This window comes from Chiloscyllium punctatum, chromosome 36 (assembly GCF_047496795.1).
Source record: "Chiloscyllium punctatum isolate Juve2018m chromosome 36, sChiPun1.3, whole genome shotgun sequence".
In the NCBI taxonomy this organism is placed as follows: Eukaryota; Metazoa; Chordata; class Chondrichthyes; order Orectolobiformes; family Hemiscylliidae; genus Chiloscyllium; species Chiloscyllium punctatum.
Genome location: NC_092774.1, coordinates 47774560 through 47789707, shown reverse-complemented (window position 1 = coordinate 47789707; position 15148 = coordinate 47774560). Strand labels below are relative to the sequence as shown.

Genomic DNA, 15148 nt, shown 5'->3' with positions numbered 1-15148 from the left:
AAGGATGTGGCAGCATTGGAAAAGGTGCAGAGGAGATTTACCAGGATGTTGCCTGGTCTGGAGGGAAGGTCTTATGAGGAAAGGCTGAGGGACTTGGATCTGTTCTCATGGGAAAGAAGAAGGCTAAGAAGAGATTTAATAGAAATATACAAGATGATCACAGGATTAGAAAGGGTAGACAGTGACAGTCTTTTTCCTAGAATGATGACGTCAGCGTGTACGAGGGGGGATAACTACAAATTGAGGAGTGATAGATTTAAGACAGATGGCAGAGGCAGGTTCTTTACTCAGAGAGTGTTAAGGGTGTGGAATGCCCTGCCTGCCAATGTAGTTAACTCAGTTACATTAAGAGCATTTAAACAGTCCTTGGATAAGCAGATGGATGATGATGAGATCGTGTAGGGGGATGGGCTTAGATTAGTTCACAAGTCGGTGCAACATCGAGGGCCAAATGGCCTGTTTTGCACTTTATTCTTCTATGTTCTACATAGACACGGTCGGGGGAGGGGGGGGAAAGGTCCAGAACTAGAGAGAAAGGCTTGGTATGGAGGGAATGTCTTGTGAGGAATGGCTGAGGACTTGAGGCTGTTTTCGTTCGAGGGAAGGTTGAGAGGTGACTTAATTGAGACATATAAGATAATCAGAGGGTTAGACAGGGTGGACAGGGAGAGCCTTTCTCCTCTTTTAAATTGAGGGGTGATAGATATAGGCCAGAGGTAGGTTCTTTACTCAGCGAGTAGTAGAGGTGGGAAACACCCTACCTGCAACAGGAGTAGACTTTCCAACTCGAAGGGCATTTAAATGGTCATGGGATAAACATATGGATGAAAATGGAATAGTGTAGGATAGATGGGCTTCGGATTGGTTCCAGAGGGCGGCACAACATCGAGGGCCGAATGGCCTGTACTGACCTGGAATGTCCTAGAAGGTATTTGTTTAGGTGAGGGGGGAAAAATGTAAAAGGGACGTACAACTGCCAGACAGTGGTGCGTGGATGAAATGGGCGACCAGTGGAATTGGTGGAGGCTGGCAGAATAACAACATTTAAAAGGCATCTGGATGGGCACATGAATACAGAGGGTTTAGGAGGGATATGGGCCAAGTGCTGGCAAATGGAACTCCATTAAGACATCTGGTCGGCATGGACGAGGAGAACGTGCAAACTCCACACGGACAGTCGCCCGAGGCTGGAATCGAACCCGGGTCCCTGGTGCTGTGAGGCAGCAGTGCCAACCACTGAGTCACCGTGCCGCCCTTATTCTCCAGAGTTCTCGAACGTGGTACTGTGATTGCCTGTGATGATTGCATGGTGGGCACCATGACCCAATGTAGCCTGGACCATGGTGGACCCATCACTGCTGCTGAAGCACTTTACCCCAACTCTTGATTTTCCATCCAATCAGACACAACTCCGTCAGCAACCAACCCAACCAGACACGAGAGCCTTTAACAACCGTTCTGACAACTCACCATGCACCGTGCATCAGAACCAATCCCATCTACAAATGTGTAATATCTTCCGTGTCAACGTATTCTCTGTACAAGGACGTGCTATGTTGTTAACTTGGTTTGCAGTCTGGACGGATGGTCAACTTTGCTGTCTTAGATAAACTCCTTTCATATCTTCAGGGGATGGAGAATGGAGAAGGGGAACAAAAAACCAAACAGTGTGGGAGCTGAGAAACACCTCTGTTTCATTCCAATCTTCATTCTGCCGTACTGTACAGCGCACGTGGTCACAACAAGAGCAGATGAATCTGAGGAATGGAATTTTGAAGAACAAATGCCTTGCTGCAATCTCCTCTATCGCTTTTTTAAAAAAAATATATCGGGATGATTTTTGTGACATGCACACGCTCCGAAAAGGATCCTACCTCGCGACAGAGGTGGAGGAGGGCGTAACAGTAGATGGGACATTTTCTGCATCAGCAATCCGGCTGCAACCCCACCTTGCTTGGGAAGCAGCCTTTTCAATCTCAAAATGGTGGGATTTCCCAACTCAAGCTGATGGCAAGCTGCAGAACGGAGACTCTGAGGTCGAGAGCGCGGCGCTGGAAAAGCACGGCAGGTCAGACGGGTATCCGAGGAGCAGGGGAGTCGACGTTTCGGGCATAAGCCCTTCATCAGGACTGCGAGGTGTCCATTTCACAGAATTGCTTTTCGATAACTGTGAAACTGAGGTATCACATTGAAGAGTGCACAGGTCAGTAAGAATGGTCAGCAAGGATTAATCAGCACTTTCTCATTGGGAGTTGTTAATGAGTGGCATCTTTCAGACACCGAATCAGAGATTTTGCACCGAAGATCCGTTCAGGATTGAACTAAACGTTCACAATATTATTGTAAATTAGTTCCTATTGAGAATTCTTCAGTTAACGTGAAGGAAGGTGAGAAAGCACTGCTTTAAATATCAGTGACGTATCCAGAATATTAAACTCCAAATGGGTTGTACTGATTGCTCTCACAGCACATACAAAAGTTGTCAGACAAATAAGCCCGGATGTGCTTGCCAACATAAATGACAGCAGAGTCCAATCCCCCTCGTCATTTATGGAGTCGCTCGTGTGTGACCAGACTGCAGGATCGAGTGAATCCCTTCCCGCACACGGAGCAGATGAATGGTCTCTCTCCGGTGTGAACCCGCTGGTGCGCGAGCAGGGCGGATGAACACCTGAAGGACTTAGCACAGTGACAGCAGTCGAAGAGCTTCTCCGCAGAGTGCGTTTGCTGGTGTGCCTTGAGGGTGGATGAGACAGTGAAGGCCTTCCCGCACACGGAGCAGGGGAACGGTTTCTCCCCGGTGTGAACCCGCTGGTGCGTGATGAGGGCAGACGTCTGCCTGAAGCTTTTCCCGCACACGGAGCAGCTGAACGGCCTCTCCCCGGTGTGAACCCGCTGGTGCCTCACCAGACTGGATGGCTGAGTGAAGCCCTTCCCACACACAGAGCATGTGAATGGCCTCTCCCCGGTGTGAACCCTTTGGTGTTCTTCGAGGCTGTGTAAATATTTGAAACGCTTCCCGCAGTAAGTGCAGTGGAATGGCTTCTCCTCAGAGTGAATCCGTTGGTGAGTCACCAGGTTGGATGACTTTGTGAACCCCTTCCCACACTGGGAGCAAATGAACGGTCTCTCCCCGGTGTGAACCCGCTGGTGCTGATTGAGGTCAGACGAAGAAATGAACCTCTTTTCACAGTGAGAGCAGCTGAACGGCCTCTCCTCGGTGTGAATGCGCTGGTGTAACATGAGGCAGGTTGTCTTGGTGAACTCCTTCCCACACACCGAACAGATAAATGGTTTCTCCCCAGTGTGACTGCGTCGATGAATTTCCAGCTGCGATGGGTAATCGAATCGTTTGCCACAGTCCCCACATGTCAACGGTTTGACCATGATGCTCTGTTCACACGCAACACGTTTATGATCTCTTCCCCACTATCAAGAGTGCAATATGATTTTCCGGGTGTAGTAGTTTTAAAATCCTTTCCACAGTCTGTTTGTTGGAACAGTTGTCACTCAGGGGTGTGTGTATGTTTTCATGCTTTTCCACTCACACTGAGGTTTTAAATCTTCCCTTTCAGCCAAGCATTCCTCCCTCCAAGCTCAAAGGCCAATGATATTCAGATCCTGATGTGCTGTTTGGTCCCAGCCGTGCATCTCGCAATCCTTCCCTTCTCAAAGCCTGTAAAAGGATAAACTATGTTTACAAATATCATCATTGTCAGGACAAGATAGAAATTCAGAGCACACACTTCGTGTTTCGATGGAAGACTGCCCCTTCACTTCTTGCGCAAAGTTGTAAATCCCAGAACCCACAGGCTCTCCTTCCTCCTTGGACTGAAATCCAAATCCATTACCACCCCGTTCCTTCTTTCCTGGGTTTCACCTCCCTGCCCCTCCTCTGCAATGGCTTCAGTTCTTGAGCTCCTCTCTGCAGATTGAGAATCTCTAAAGGACTGAGTAAGGACAGTCAGCATTCTTTGCGAGTGGGAAATCATGTCTCACAAATTGGACTGAATTTTTATTTGAAGAAGTGACCAAGATAGATAGATGAGGGCGATGCGGCAAACGCTGTCTACAAGGACTTCAGCAAGGCCTTTGCCAGGGTACCACATGGTAGGCTGGTTAGTTCGGTTAAATCACACGGCATCCAGGGAAAGCTGGCAATTAGAGACAAATTGGCTAGATGGTAAAACACAGGAGGGTGGTGGGTAGAGGCTTGTTTTTCAGGCTGGAAGCCTGTGGCCAATGGCAAGTCGCAAGAATCCATGCTGGACCCACATCGTCATCTATCGAAATGATTTGGGTGAGAGTATCGGAGACACGGTTAGTAAGTTTGCCAATGATACCAAAATCATATAGTGGACTATGAAGAAGATTATTTAAGATTACAAGGAATCTTAATTAACTCAGCTCGAGGGCCAAGGCAGGACAGATGGGAGATTAATTCAGATAAATGCAACGTGTTGCATTTTGGAAGACAAACGAAGGCAGGACATACATAGTTAATAATAGAGTCTTGTCGAACAGAGAGACCTAGGAGTACAAGGACAGTTATTTAAAAGTGGCATCACAAGGTAGACAGGATGGTAAAGGCTGCACTTGGTTCACTTGCCTTCATCAGTCAAAGCACTGAGTGCAGTAATTGGGATGTTACAGTTGTGTAAGGTATTGGTGAGGTCACATTTGGACGAATGCACACAATTCTGCATACCCTGCTATAGCAAGGATGTTATTAAACTGAAAACTATGCAAACACAATTTACTAGAATGTTACCAAAGTGGAAGGGCTGAGGCATAAGGAAAGTCTGGACAGGCTGGTGCTTCTTTCTATGGAGGATAGATAGCCGCATTTTCTGCCTCGGAACATTTCAACCCCACGGCATCAATGTGGACTTCACCAGTTTCCTCATTTCCCCTCCCTCCGTCTTATCCCAGTTCCAACGTTCCAGCTCAGCACCAGCCTCATGGCCTGTCCTACCTGTCAATCTCCCTTCCCACGTATCCACTCCACCCTCCTCTCTGACGTATCACCTCTATCCCCACCCCCATTCACCTATTGTACTCTTTGCTACCTTCCCCCACCCTCCCCTCTGACCTATCACCTCCATCCCTACCCCCATCCACCTATTGTACTCTTTGCTACCTTCCCCCACTCTCCCCTCTGACCTATCACCTCCATCCCTACCCCCATCCACCTATTGTACTCTTTGCTACCTTCCCCCACTCTCCCCTCTGACCTATCACCTCCATCCCTACCCACATTCACCTATTGTACTCTTTGCTACCTTCTCCCCAGCCCACCACCCCCCCCCTCGCATATCTCTCTCCACCCCGGAGGCTCCCTGCCTCTATTCTTGATGAAGGGCATTTGCCCGAAATGTCAATTTTTCTGCTCCTCGGATGCTGCCTGACCTGCTATGCTTTTCCAGCACCACACTGATCTAAACTCTGGTTTCCAGCATCTGCAGTCCTCACTTTTGCATAGTTGAGGAGATGACCTTGCAGACGTTTTTAAAACCACAAGGGGCACAGGGTAAGATGAACAGCCGAAGTATCTTCCCCGGGGTTGGGGGTGTCCAAAACTGGAGGGCAAAAGAGAGCGGTGAGATGTAAAACGGACCTGAGGGGCAACATTTTCACGAAGAGGCTGGTGTATATATGAAGTGAGCTGCCAGAGGAAGTTGCAGGGATGGCTATAACTGCAACACTCAAAAGACATTTGAAGAGGTACATGGATACGGAAGGTTTCCAGGGGTATGGGCCAATCGTAGGCAAAAGGGGACCAGTCCAGTTTTACATGCTGTATACCTAAAAAGAAATCAAATCAATGAATCAGATTGGAATTACAGTGATTCTCTCTCTCTCCTCCCAAATCCCAAACTGTGAACCATCCTCGTTTCACTGCCCCAGGCTGGCGACCATTTTGTTTGCTGCTTGCAAAATCATTCCCATTCAATATCCTCCAAACAGCAAATTGTGAAATGCAAGGCTGCAAATCTAGGAAAGAAATTGGAAAGAAGCTGATATTCATTGTGTGGGGGGGGGCTGGTGGAGAGAGAATGCAATGCTCATGCGCCCTGCTCGACCTTGCCCCCAATTAAAATGGCGGCCACCACCCCATCCTCTCCAGGCCAGGGGGACAGTGCTACGCATGCGCCCTGCCAGACTTTGCCCCCAATTAAGATGGCGGTCACCACCGGGCACTGCCCGGCTTCGGATCTGCGGCCTTCTCCTGGTCGGCCGCAGGCCGCAGGCCGCAGACCGAGACCGGGACCGGGACCGCGATCCTGCCCTTCCGATCGGAAGCACCTCCCAGCCTCCAGGAAACTGCCTCGTCCACCGCAGGTCGTGATATTCCTCACCTTTCATCGTCCGCAATCCCCGACGGCTTCCCACGGGCGGCCCCAGCAACGGTCACCACCGGCAACTGCGCCTGCGCGACGAGTCGGGCGCCGGTGGGCCGTCGCGTGCGACCCGCCCGGGTCTGGCTCTGATTGGTCGGAGGGCGGGCCGCCGCCGCTCTTTCTATTGGTCCGCAACGGCTGTCAATCAGGGGACCCACCTCCCATTGTGCCCCGAGGCGTGCGCGCTCTCAGACCTCCACCAGCCACTCAAAACGCTCATGCGCACGACTTCCCACAGGCACCTCCTCTGCTAGGTCAAACTTGCACACAGTGTCTCCCTCCCTCCCTCCACACACATAAGCCTATGGGGGTGAACTTGCATTTGCAGATGTATTCTATTTTGTGCAACAAGCATAAAATCTGCAGGCAGTCTAAGTGACATTTTATCAATTCCTACTTTGGAAAGAGTTTAGAATCCTTACAATTTGGAACCAGGCCATTTGGCCCCAACAGGTCCACACCAACCCTCTGAAGAATAACCCAGACCTATTTCCCCTACCCTATATTTACCCCTGATAATCAACGTAACACTATGGGCAAGTTAGGGTGGCCAATTCAATAGACAATAGGTGCAGGAGTAGGCCATTCTGCCCTTTGAGCCAGCACCACCATTCATTATGATCATGGCTGATCATCCTCGATCAGGTATCCTGTTCCTGCCTTGTCTCCACAACCCTTGATTCCACTATCCCTGAGAGCTCTATCCAACTCTTTCTTGAAAGTATCCAGAGACCTGGCCTCCACAGCCTTCTGGGGCAGAGCGTTGCACACACCCACCACTCGCTGGGTGAAGAAGTTTCTCCTGACCTGCACATCTTTAGCCTGTGGGAGGAAACCGGAGCATCCAGAGGAAACCCACACAGACACGGGGCAGGGGGGAGAATGTGCAAACTCCACACAGGCAGTTACCCAAGGCTGGAATCACACCTGGGACCTTGGCGCTGTGAGGCAGCAGTGCTAACCACTGAGCCACCGTGCTGCCCACACATATAATCATAACTTCAAGTTGGCACACAGGCAGACTCTAACCTTACACCTTTAATGCATTGTCTGAGCTGAGGTGTCACCCTTTTTAAATAAAACCTGAAGTTATGTCCGGAAGGTGTAATGAAAGAAGTTTTCGGATTTGCATGTTAATGAATCGAAACCTGCAACCCATTCTAAGCGATTAAAGCCTTAACAATCCAGATTTGTTTGCATCATTTGTATCACAGTTTCATCTTTTACTATAAACTCTGTGTCCTATGGTCCTGCCCCACTCGTTGCCTGATAAAGAAGCAAAACTCCAAAAGCTTCTACTTCCAGATTAAAATTGAGTACAAGGGTTGGCAGGTCATGTTAGGGTTGCATAAGACTTTGGTTTGGCCATATTTGGAATTCTGCTTAACAGTTCTGGTCACCAAAAGGATGGTGGATGCTTTGGAAAAGGTGCAAATGAGGTTCACCAAGATGTTGCCTGGTATGGAGGATGGTCACTATGAGGAGGGGTTGAGTAGATTAGGATTATTTTCATTGGAAAGGAGGAGGTCGAGGGGAGACTCGATTGAGGCCTGCAAAATCATGAGAGCTGTAGAGAGGGCGGATAGCAGTGCAAGCGGGCATCAGAGCCGCCCCGCATTTGCCACGGGACTATGCCTACATCGGTTAAACTATAGGAATTCATTTTGTGTTTTAAACGGCAGCCGCAGCTTAAACCCACAGAACTCAGCAGCTGCCGGTCCACGCACGTGACCAGGAGATGGGAGCCAGAGGACAGATCAAATCCACACTAGGCCAGACACTAACCATGACTCATAGCCCGAAACTCCGGAGCTAATCAATATGGAAACCAATCTCCTAATCAAATCAAGAGACTGACTGAAACACACCCATATTCATCAATACAGAACCATCCTGACACAAAGGACAGGTATCCACCAGACAGGAATGAACAGACTAATACACACCAGCACCCCAAGGGAACAAAGGAGGGTGCTAGCCCCCAGCCCTCACAGAGAGAGACAAGCAGATAGTACCCAGACCCGTTTACATCATCCAATGAGCACCCTATTGTATGTACACTGTAACTCTCCTGGGACAGCAGGAAACCCACCATTTGCACCTACTCCAGCGATGATGGGGAACTATCATCCCATTCATACTCAAAATCCTCACATCCTGACAAAGAAAGGTATATAATGTGTAGCAGCGCGCGGGAACAGCAGAACAGCCGAGATTCGGACCTCGGTTGCTCTCCGCTGGTGTTACCGTATCAAGAAACGTGACCGATGGTTGAACCGCACTCTGGGCTCGGACTGATATCATTTCATCCGCGCTAACAGCAAGAAACTTTTTCCCAGACTGGGTGACTCAATTGCGAGGGGTCGAGGGTCCGAAGGGAGAGGGGAAAAGTTTAAGGGAGATATACGTGGAAAGTTCTTTACGCTGAGAGTGGTGGGGGCCTGCAATGCAGGGGTAGGGGATGGTAGGGGAGGGAGCGATAGCATCATTTAAGATGAATCTAGACAGATACATGAAGGGGCAGGGAGCAGAGGGATACAGATCCTTAGAAAATAGGGGACAGGTTTAGACAGAGGATCTGGATCGGCGCAGGCTTGGAGGGACGATGGGCCAGTTCCTGTTTTGGAATTTTCTTTCTTTGTTCTAAACCTGTTGGGCTCAAACCTGACACAGTATTGTGTGGTTTTTAACTTGATAGGAAGACATTAGACAGCTCGGACTATTTTCTTTCAAGTGCAGGAGACTGGTGGTGGTGGGGGGAGGGGGTGGAATCTTCTAGAAAAGTACAAGGTCATGAGAGGTGTGGATCGGATGAATGCTCTCAGTATCTTTTCTCAGGGTGAGAGAATTGCGGAGTAGAGGGGATCGTTGGAGGGGAAAGAATAAAAGGGAACCTGAGGGGCAACTTTTTTTACACAGAGGGTGGTACGCATATGGAATGAGCTGCCAGCAGATTTGGATGAGGCCGGTACATTAACAATATTTAAAGGGCATTTGGACAAATACACAGAAAGGAAAGGTTTAGAAGGATATGGGCCAAGTGAAGGGAAATATGGATGAACATGGACCAGTTTAGGCCAAAAAGCCTGCCTCCATACTGCATGAGAGTTGATGACTCTATAAATTCAGCAGCTCCAGCAGCAGCTGCGGGGAGAGAAAGCAGAGTCCCCGGTAACACGTCCTCAGAATGGGCGGTCTACCTGCAGATGCAGCCGAACCTGCTGCGGAGTTTTTCCCAGCGATTTCTGGTTTCGTTTCAGATTTCCAGCATCCGCAGCTCTTTGTTTTGCTTTCATTTTGTAAATTGGTGGAGCCCCTCACAAATTTAAACTTACTGACATTGTAATGTTCTCCGTCGGGCCTCTCACTGGGTTGTGGGTGGGTAATACTCTCCGTCGGGCCTCTCACTGGGTTGTGGGTGGGTAATACTCTCTGTCAGGCATCTCACTGGGTTGTGAGTGGGTAATACTTTCCATTGGGCCTCTCACTGGGTTGTGGGTGGGTAATACTCCCCGTCGGGCCTCTCACTGTGTTGTGGGTGGGTAATACTCTCCGTCGGGCCCCTCACTGGTTTGTGGGTGGGTAATACTCTCCGTCGGGCCTCACACTGGGTTGTGGGTGGGTAATACTCTCCATTGGGCCTATCACTGGGTTGTGGGTGGGTAATACTCTCTGTCAGGCATCTCACTGGGTTGTGAGTGGGTAATACTCTCAGTTTGGCCTCTCACTGGGTTGTGAGTGGGTAATACTCTCAGTTTGGCCCCTCTCTGGGTTGTGAGTGGGTAATACTCTCCGTCGGGCCTCTCACTGGGTTGTGGGTGGGTAATACTCTCCGTCGGGCCTCTCACTGGGTTGTGGGTGGGTAATACTCTCTGTCAGGCATCTCACTGGGTTGTGAGTGGGTAATACTTTCCATTGGGCCTCTCACTGGGTTGTGGGTGGGTAAAACTCCCCGTCGGGCCTCTCACTGTGTTGTGGGTGGGTAATACTCTCCGTCGGGCCTCTCACTGGGTTGTGGGTGGGTAATACTCTCCGTCGGGCCTCTCACTGGGTTGTGGGTGGGTAATACTCTCTATTGGGCCTCTCACTGGGTTGTAGGTGGGTAATACTCTCCGTCGGGCCCCTCACTGGGTTGTGGGTGGGTAATACTCTCTGTCAGGCCCCTCTCTGGGTTGTGAGTGAGTAATACTCTCCGTCAGGCCCCTCTCTGGGTTGTGAGTGGGTAATACTCTCCGTCAGGCCTCTCACTGGGTTGTGGGTGGGTAATACTCTCAGTTTGGCCTCTCACTGGGTTGTGGGTGGGTAATACTCTCCGTCAGGCCCCTCTCTGGGGTGTGAGTCGGTAATACTCTCCATCGGGCCTCTCACTGGGTTGTGGGTGGGCAATACTCTCCGTCAGGCCTCTCACTGGGTTGTGGGTGGGTAATACTCTCCATTGGGCCTATCACTAGGTTGTGAGTGAGTAATACTCTCCGTCAGGCCCCTCTCTGGGGTGTGAGTGGGTAATACTCTCCATCGGACCCCTCACTGGGTTGTGGGTGGGTAATACCCTCCGTCAGGCCTCTCACTGGGTTGTAGGTGGGTAATACTCTCCGTCAGGCCTCTCACTGGGTTGTAGGTGGGTAATACTCTCCGTCAGGCCTCTCACTGGGTTGTAGGTGGGTAATACTCTCCGTCAGGCCCCTCTCTGGGTTGTGGGTGGGTAATACTCTCCGTCAGGCCTCTCACTGGGTTGTAGGTGGGTAATACTCTCCGTCAGGCCCCTCTCTGGGGTGTGAGTGGGTAATACTCTCCATCGGGCCTCTCACTGGGTTGTGGGTGGGTAATACTCTCCGTCGGGCCTCTCACTGGGTTGTGAGTGGGTAATACTCTCCATCGGGCCTCTCAGTGGGTTGTGGGTGGGTAATACTCTCCGTCGGGCCTCTCACTGGGTTGTGAGTGGGTAATACTCTCAGTTTGGCCCCTCTCTGGGTTGTGAGTGGGTAATACTCTCCGTCGGGCCTCTCACTGGGTTGTGGGTGGGTAATACTCTCAGTTTGGCCCCTCACTGTGTTGTGGGTGGGTAATACTCTCAGTTTGGCCCCTCTCTGGGTTGTGAGTGGGTAATACTCTCCGTCGGGCCTCTCTCTGGGTTGTGAGTGGGTAATACTCTCCGTCGGACCCCTCACTGGGTTGTGGGTGGGTAATACTCTCCATCGGGCCTCTCACTGGGTTGTGGGTGGGTAATACTCTCCGTCAGGCCCCTCTCTGGGTTGTGAGTGGGTAATACTCTCCGTCGGACCCCTCACTGGGTTGTGGGTGGGTAATACTCTCCGTCGGGCCTCTCACTGGGTTGTGGGTGGGTAATACTCTCCGTCGGGGCTCTCACTGGGTTGTGAGTGGGTAATACTCTCTGTCAGGCCTCTCACTGGGTTGTAGGTGGGTAATACTCTCTGTCGGGCCTCTCAATGGGTTGTGAGTGGGTAATACTCTCTGTCAGGCATCTCACTGGGTTGTGGGTGGGTAATACTCTCCGTCGGGCCTCTCACTGGGTTGTGAGTGGGTAATACTCTCTGTCAGGCATCTCACTGGGTTGCGAGTGGGTAATACTCTCTGTCAGGCCTCTCACTGGGTTCCCTCTGGATTGTGGGTGGGTAATACCTTCTTGTCTCAACTGAATAGTCGGCCCAGGTGAATAACTCACCGGAGAGTTGGCAGGGGCACCTTCCAATCGTCCTCCATGTTTGGGATGCATAAAGAAACACGAGTAGAGTTAGCCTGTTCGGCCCAATGAGTCTGTTCTAGCCTTCGATCATGGCTGATATGTTTCTCCACCCCATTCTCTTGCCTTCTCCACATAACCCTTGATCCCCTTCCTAATCAGGAGCCTCCCTACTCTGCCTTGAGGATGCTCAAGGACGCAGTTTCCACAGCCTTCTTAGGCATTGACATCCACAGTTCAACCACCCTCTGAAGAAATTCCTCCTCGTCTCCGTTCCAAAGGGTCGTGCCTCTTGCTCTGAGTCTGTCCTACCAGTGGGAATAGCTTCCCCATGACCAGCCTTGGGGCGACTGTCTGTGAGGAGTTTGCACACATGTCTGCGTGGGTTTTCTCCGGGTGCTCCGGTTTCCTCCCACAGTCCAAAGATGTGCAGGTCAGGGTGAATTGGCCGTGCTAAATTGCCCATCGTGTTAGCTACATTAGTCAGAGGGGACTGGGTCTGGGTGGGTTACTCTTCGGAGGGTCAGTGTGGATTGGTTGGGCCGAAGGGCCTGTTTCCACACTGTAGGGAATCTAATCGAATCTAATCAGCTTCCTCTCTCCCATAAAGGTACAGTACACACCACACCTTCATAGAATATAGAACATTCCAGTGCAGTACAGACCCTTCGGCCCTCGATGTTGCACCAACCTGTGAAATTAATCTGATTCCCAGCTAACCTACACTGTTCCATTATTATCCATATGTCCGTCCAATGCCCATTTAAATGCCCTTAACGTTGGCAAGTCTACTACTGTTGCAGGCAGGCCTTTCCACGCCCCAACTACTCTCGGAGTCAAGAAACTACCCCGATATCTGTCCTAAACCTATCACCCCTCAATTTAAAGGAAAAAGGCTCCAACTGTCTACCCTTTCTAACCCTCTGATTATCGTATGCGTCTCGATAAAGTCACGTCTCAACCTTCTTCTCTCCAACGAAAATAGTCTTAAGTCCCTCAGCCTTTCCTCATAAGACCTTCCTTCCAGACCAGGCAACAAGCTGGTAAATCTCCTCTGAATCCTTTCCAAAGATTCCACATCCTTCCTATAATGCGGTGACCAGTACGCAATACTCCCAAGTGTGGCAGCACCAGTGTCTTGTACAGCTGAAGCATGACCTCGTGGCTCTGAAACTCAATCCCCCTACCAATAAACGCCAACAAACTATATGCCTTCTTAACAACCCTATCATCCTCCTCCCTCACCATCATCCAAGGCCCCAAAGGAGCCTTCCACATCCACTGCACATCCACTAATATCATTTAGTGTATCTGTTGCTCCCGATGTGGTCTCCTCTACATTGGGGAGACTGGACGCCTCCTAGCAGAGCGCTTCAGGGAACATCTCCGGGACACCCGCACCAATCAACCCCATCACCCCATGGCCCAACATTTCAACTCCCCCTCCCACTCTGCCGAGGACATGCAGGTCCTGGGCCTCCTCCACCACCGCTCCCTCACCACCCGACACCTGGAGGAAGAACGTCTCATCTTCCGCCTCGGAACACTTCAACCCCAGGGCATCAAAGTGGACTTCACCAGTTTGCTCATTTCCCCTCCCCCCACCTTACCCCAGTTCCAATCTTCCAGCTCAGCACCACCCTCCTGACCTGTCCTACCTGCCCATCTCCCTTCCCACCTATGCGCTCCACCCCCCCCCCTCTGACCTATCGCCTCCATCCCCACCCCCATTCACCAATTGTACTCTTTGCTACCTTCCCCCACCCTCCCCTCTGACCTATCACCTCCATCCCTACCCCCACTCACCTATTGTACTCTTTGCTACCTTCTCCCCAGCCCGTACCTCCCCCCCCTCCCATTTATCTCTCCTGCCTCTATTCCAGAAGAAGGGCTTTTGTCTGAAATGTCGATTTTCCTGCTCCTCGGATGCTGCCTGACCTGCTGTGCTTTTCCAGCACCACTCTGATTAAACTCTGATTTCCAGCATCTGCAGTCCTCACTTTTGCCTATCAACCTGGGTGGCAACGTGCAAGGATTTATGCATCTGGTCACGGAGATCTCTCTGTTCATCTACACTGCCAAGTATTTTACCCAGTACTCTGCATTCCTGTTACTTCTTCCAAAGTGAACTACCTCACACTTTTTCACATTAAACTCCATTTGCCAGTTCTCAGCCCAGCTCTGCATCTTAGCTATTTGGATTAGATTAGAGTACTTACAGTGTGGAAACAGGCCCTTCGGTCCAACAAGCTCACACCGACCCGCCGAAGCGCAACCCACCCATACCCCTACATTAACCCCTTACCTAACACTATGGGCAATTTAGCATGGCCAATTCACCCTAACCTGCACATCTTTGGACTGTGGGAGGAAACCGGAGCACCCGGAGGAAACCCACGCAGACACGGGGAGAATGTGCAAACTCTACACAGTCAGTCACCTGAGGCGGGAATTGAACCCGGGTCTCTGGCGTTGTGAGTGCAGCAGTGCTAACCACTGTGCCACCGTGCCACCCACAATTTCACCATCTGCCCTTGTGGGATTTGAACCCATGTCCTCAAATCATTAGCTTGGGGTTCTAGATTACTGGCCCAGTGACATTATCACCATCCACCACCTCACGTGTCCACGTTTGTACCGATGACTGTAACGAGGTCAGGAGCTATCTGAGGTTAGTGAACCTGCCAAGAATTTCCTATCTTCTGCCCCCTCCCTTCTGAAACAGGGTGTTACATGAGCCATTTTCCAGTCCTCCACCGATCCCGACAGATCGCCAAGAACGCTTCCACGTTCGCCTCAGCTATCGTCCGTAGGAAGCTGGGGTGTTGTCCATCAGGCTGAGTAATTGATCCACCTTCAGCTTTCCCTGCAGCTTCTCCTTAATGATAATCACGCCAATCATGTCTGCCCCTGACTCTCTTTCAGGTTCTGGTCTGTTGCTGGTGGCTTCCACTGTGGAAACCGATGCAAAGTAGTTGTTCAGGTTTTATTTTAAGATTCCCTAGCATTGAAACAGGCCAACAAGTCCACACTGACCCTCCGAAGA

At 50.7% G+C, this 15148-nt stretch overlaps 1 protein-coding gene across 1 annotated transcript in view; it reads right to left on the bottom strand.

The window, feature by feature from the left end:
• LOC140460080 (uncharacterized) overlaps positions 1-15148 on the bottom strand; it is a 29903-nt gene that overhangs the window by 8059 nt on the left and 6696 nt on the right. The window contains exons 2-4 of the mRNA XM_072554482.1: positions 6360-6539; positions 4276-4360; positions 1471-3429 (exon numbers count right to left, since the gene is read on the bottom strand). Coding sequence (XP_072410583.1) covers positions 2545-3429; positions 4276-4360; positions 6360-6539 — 1150 coding nt within the window. The 3' untranslated portion in view covers positions 1471-2544. The remainder of the gene's footprint in view (positions 1-1470; positions 3430-4275; positions 4361-6359; positions 6540-15148) is intronic.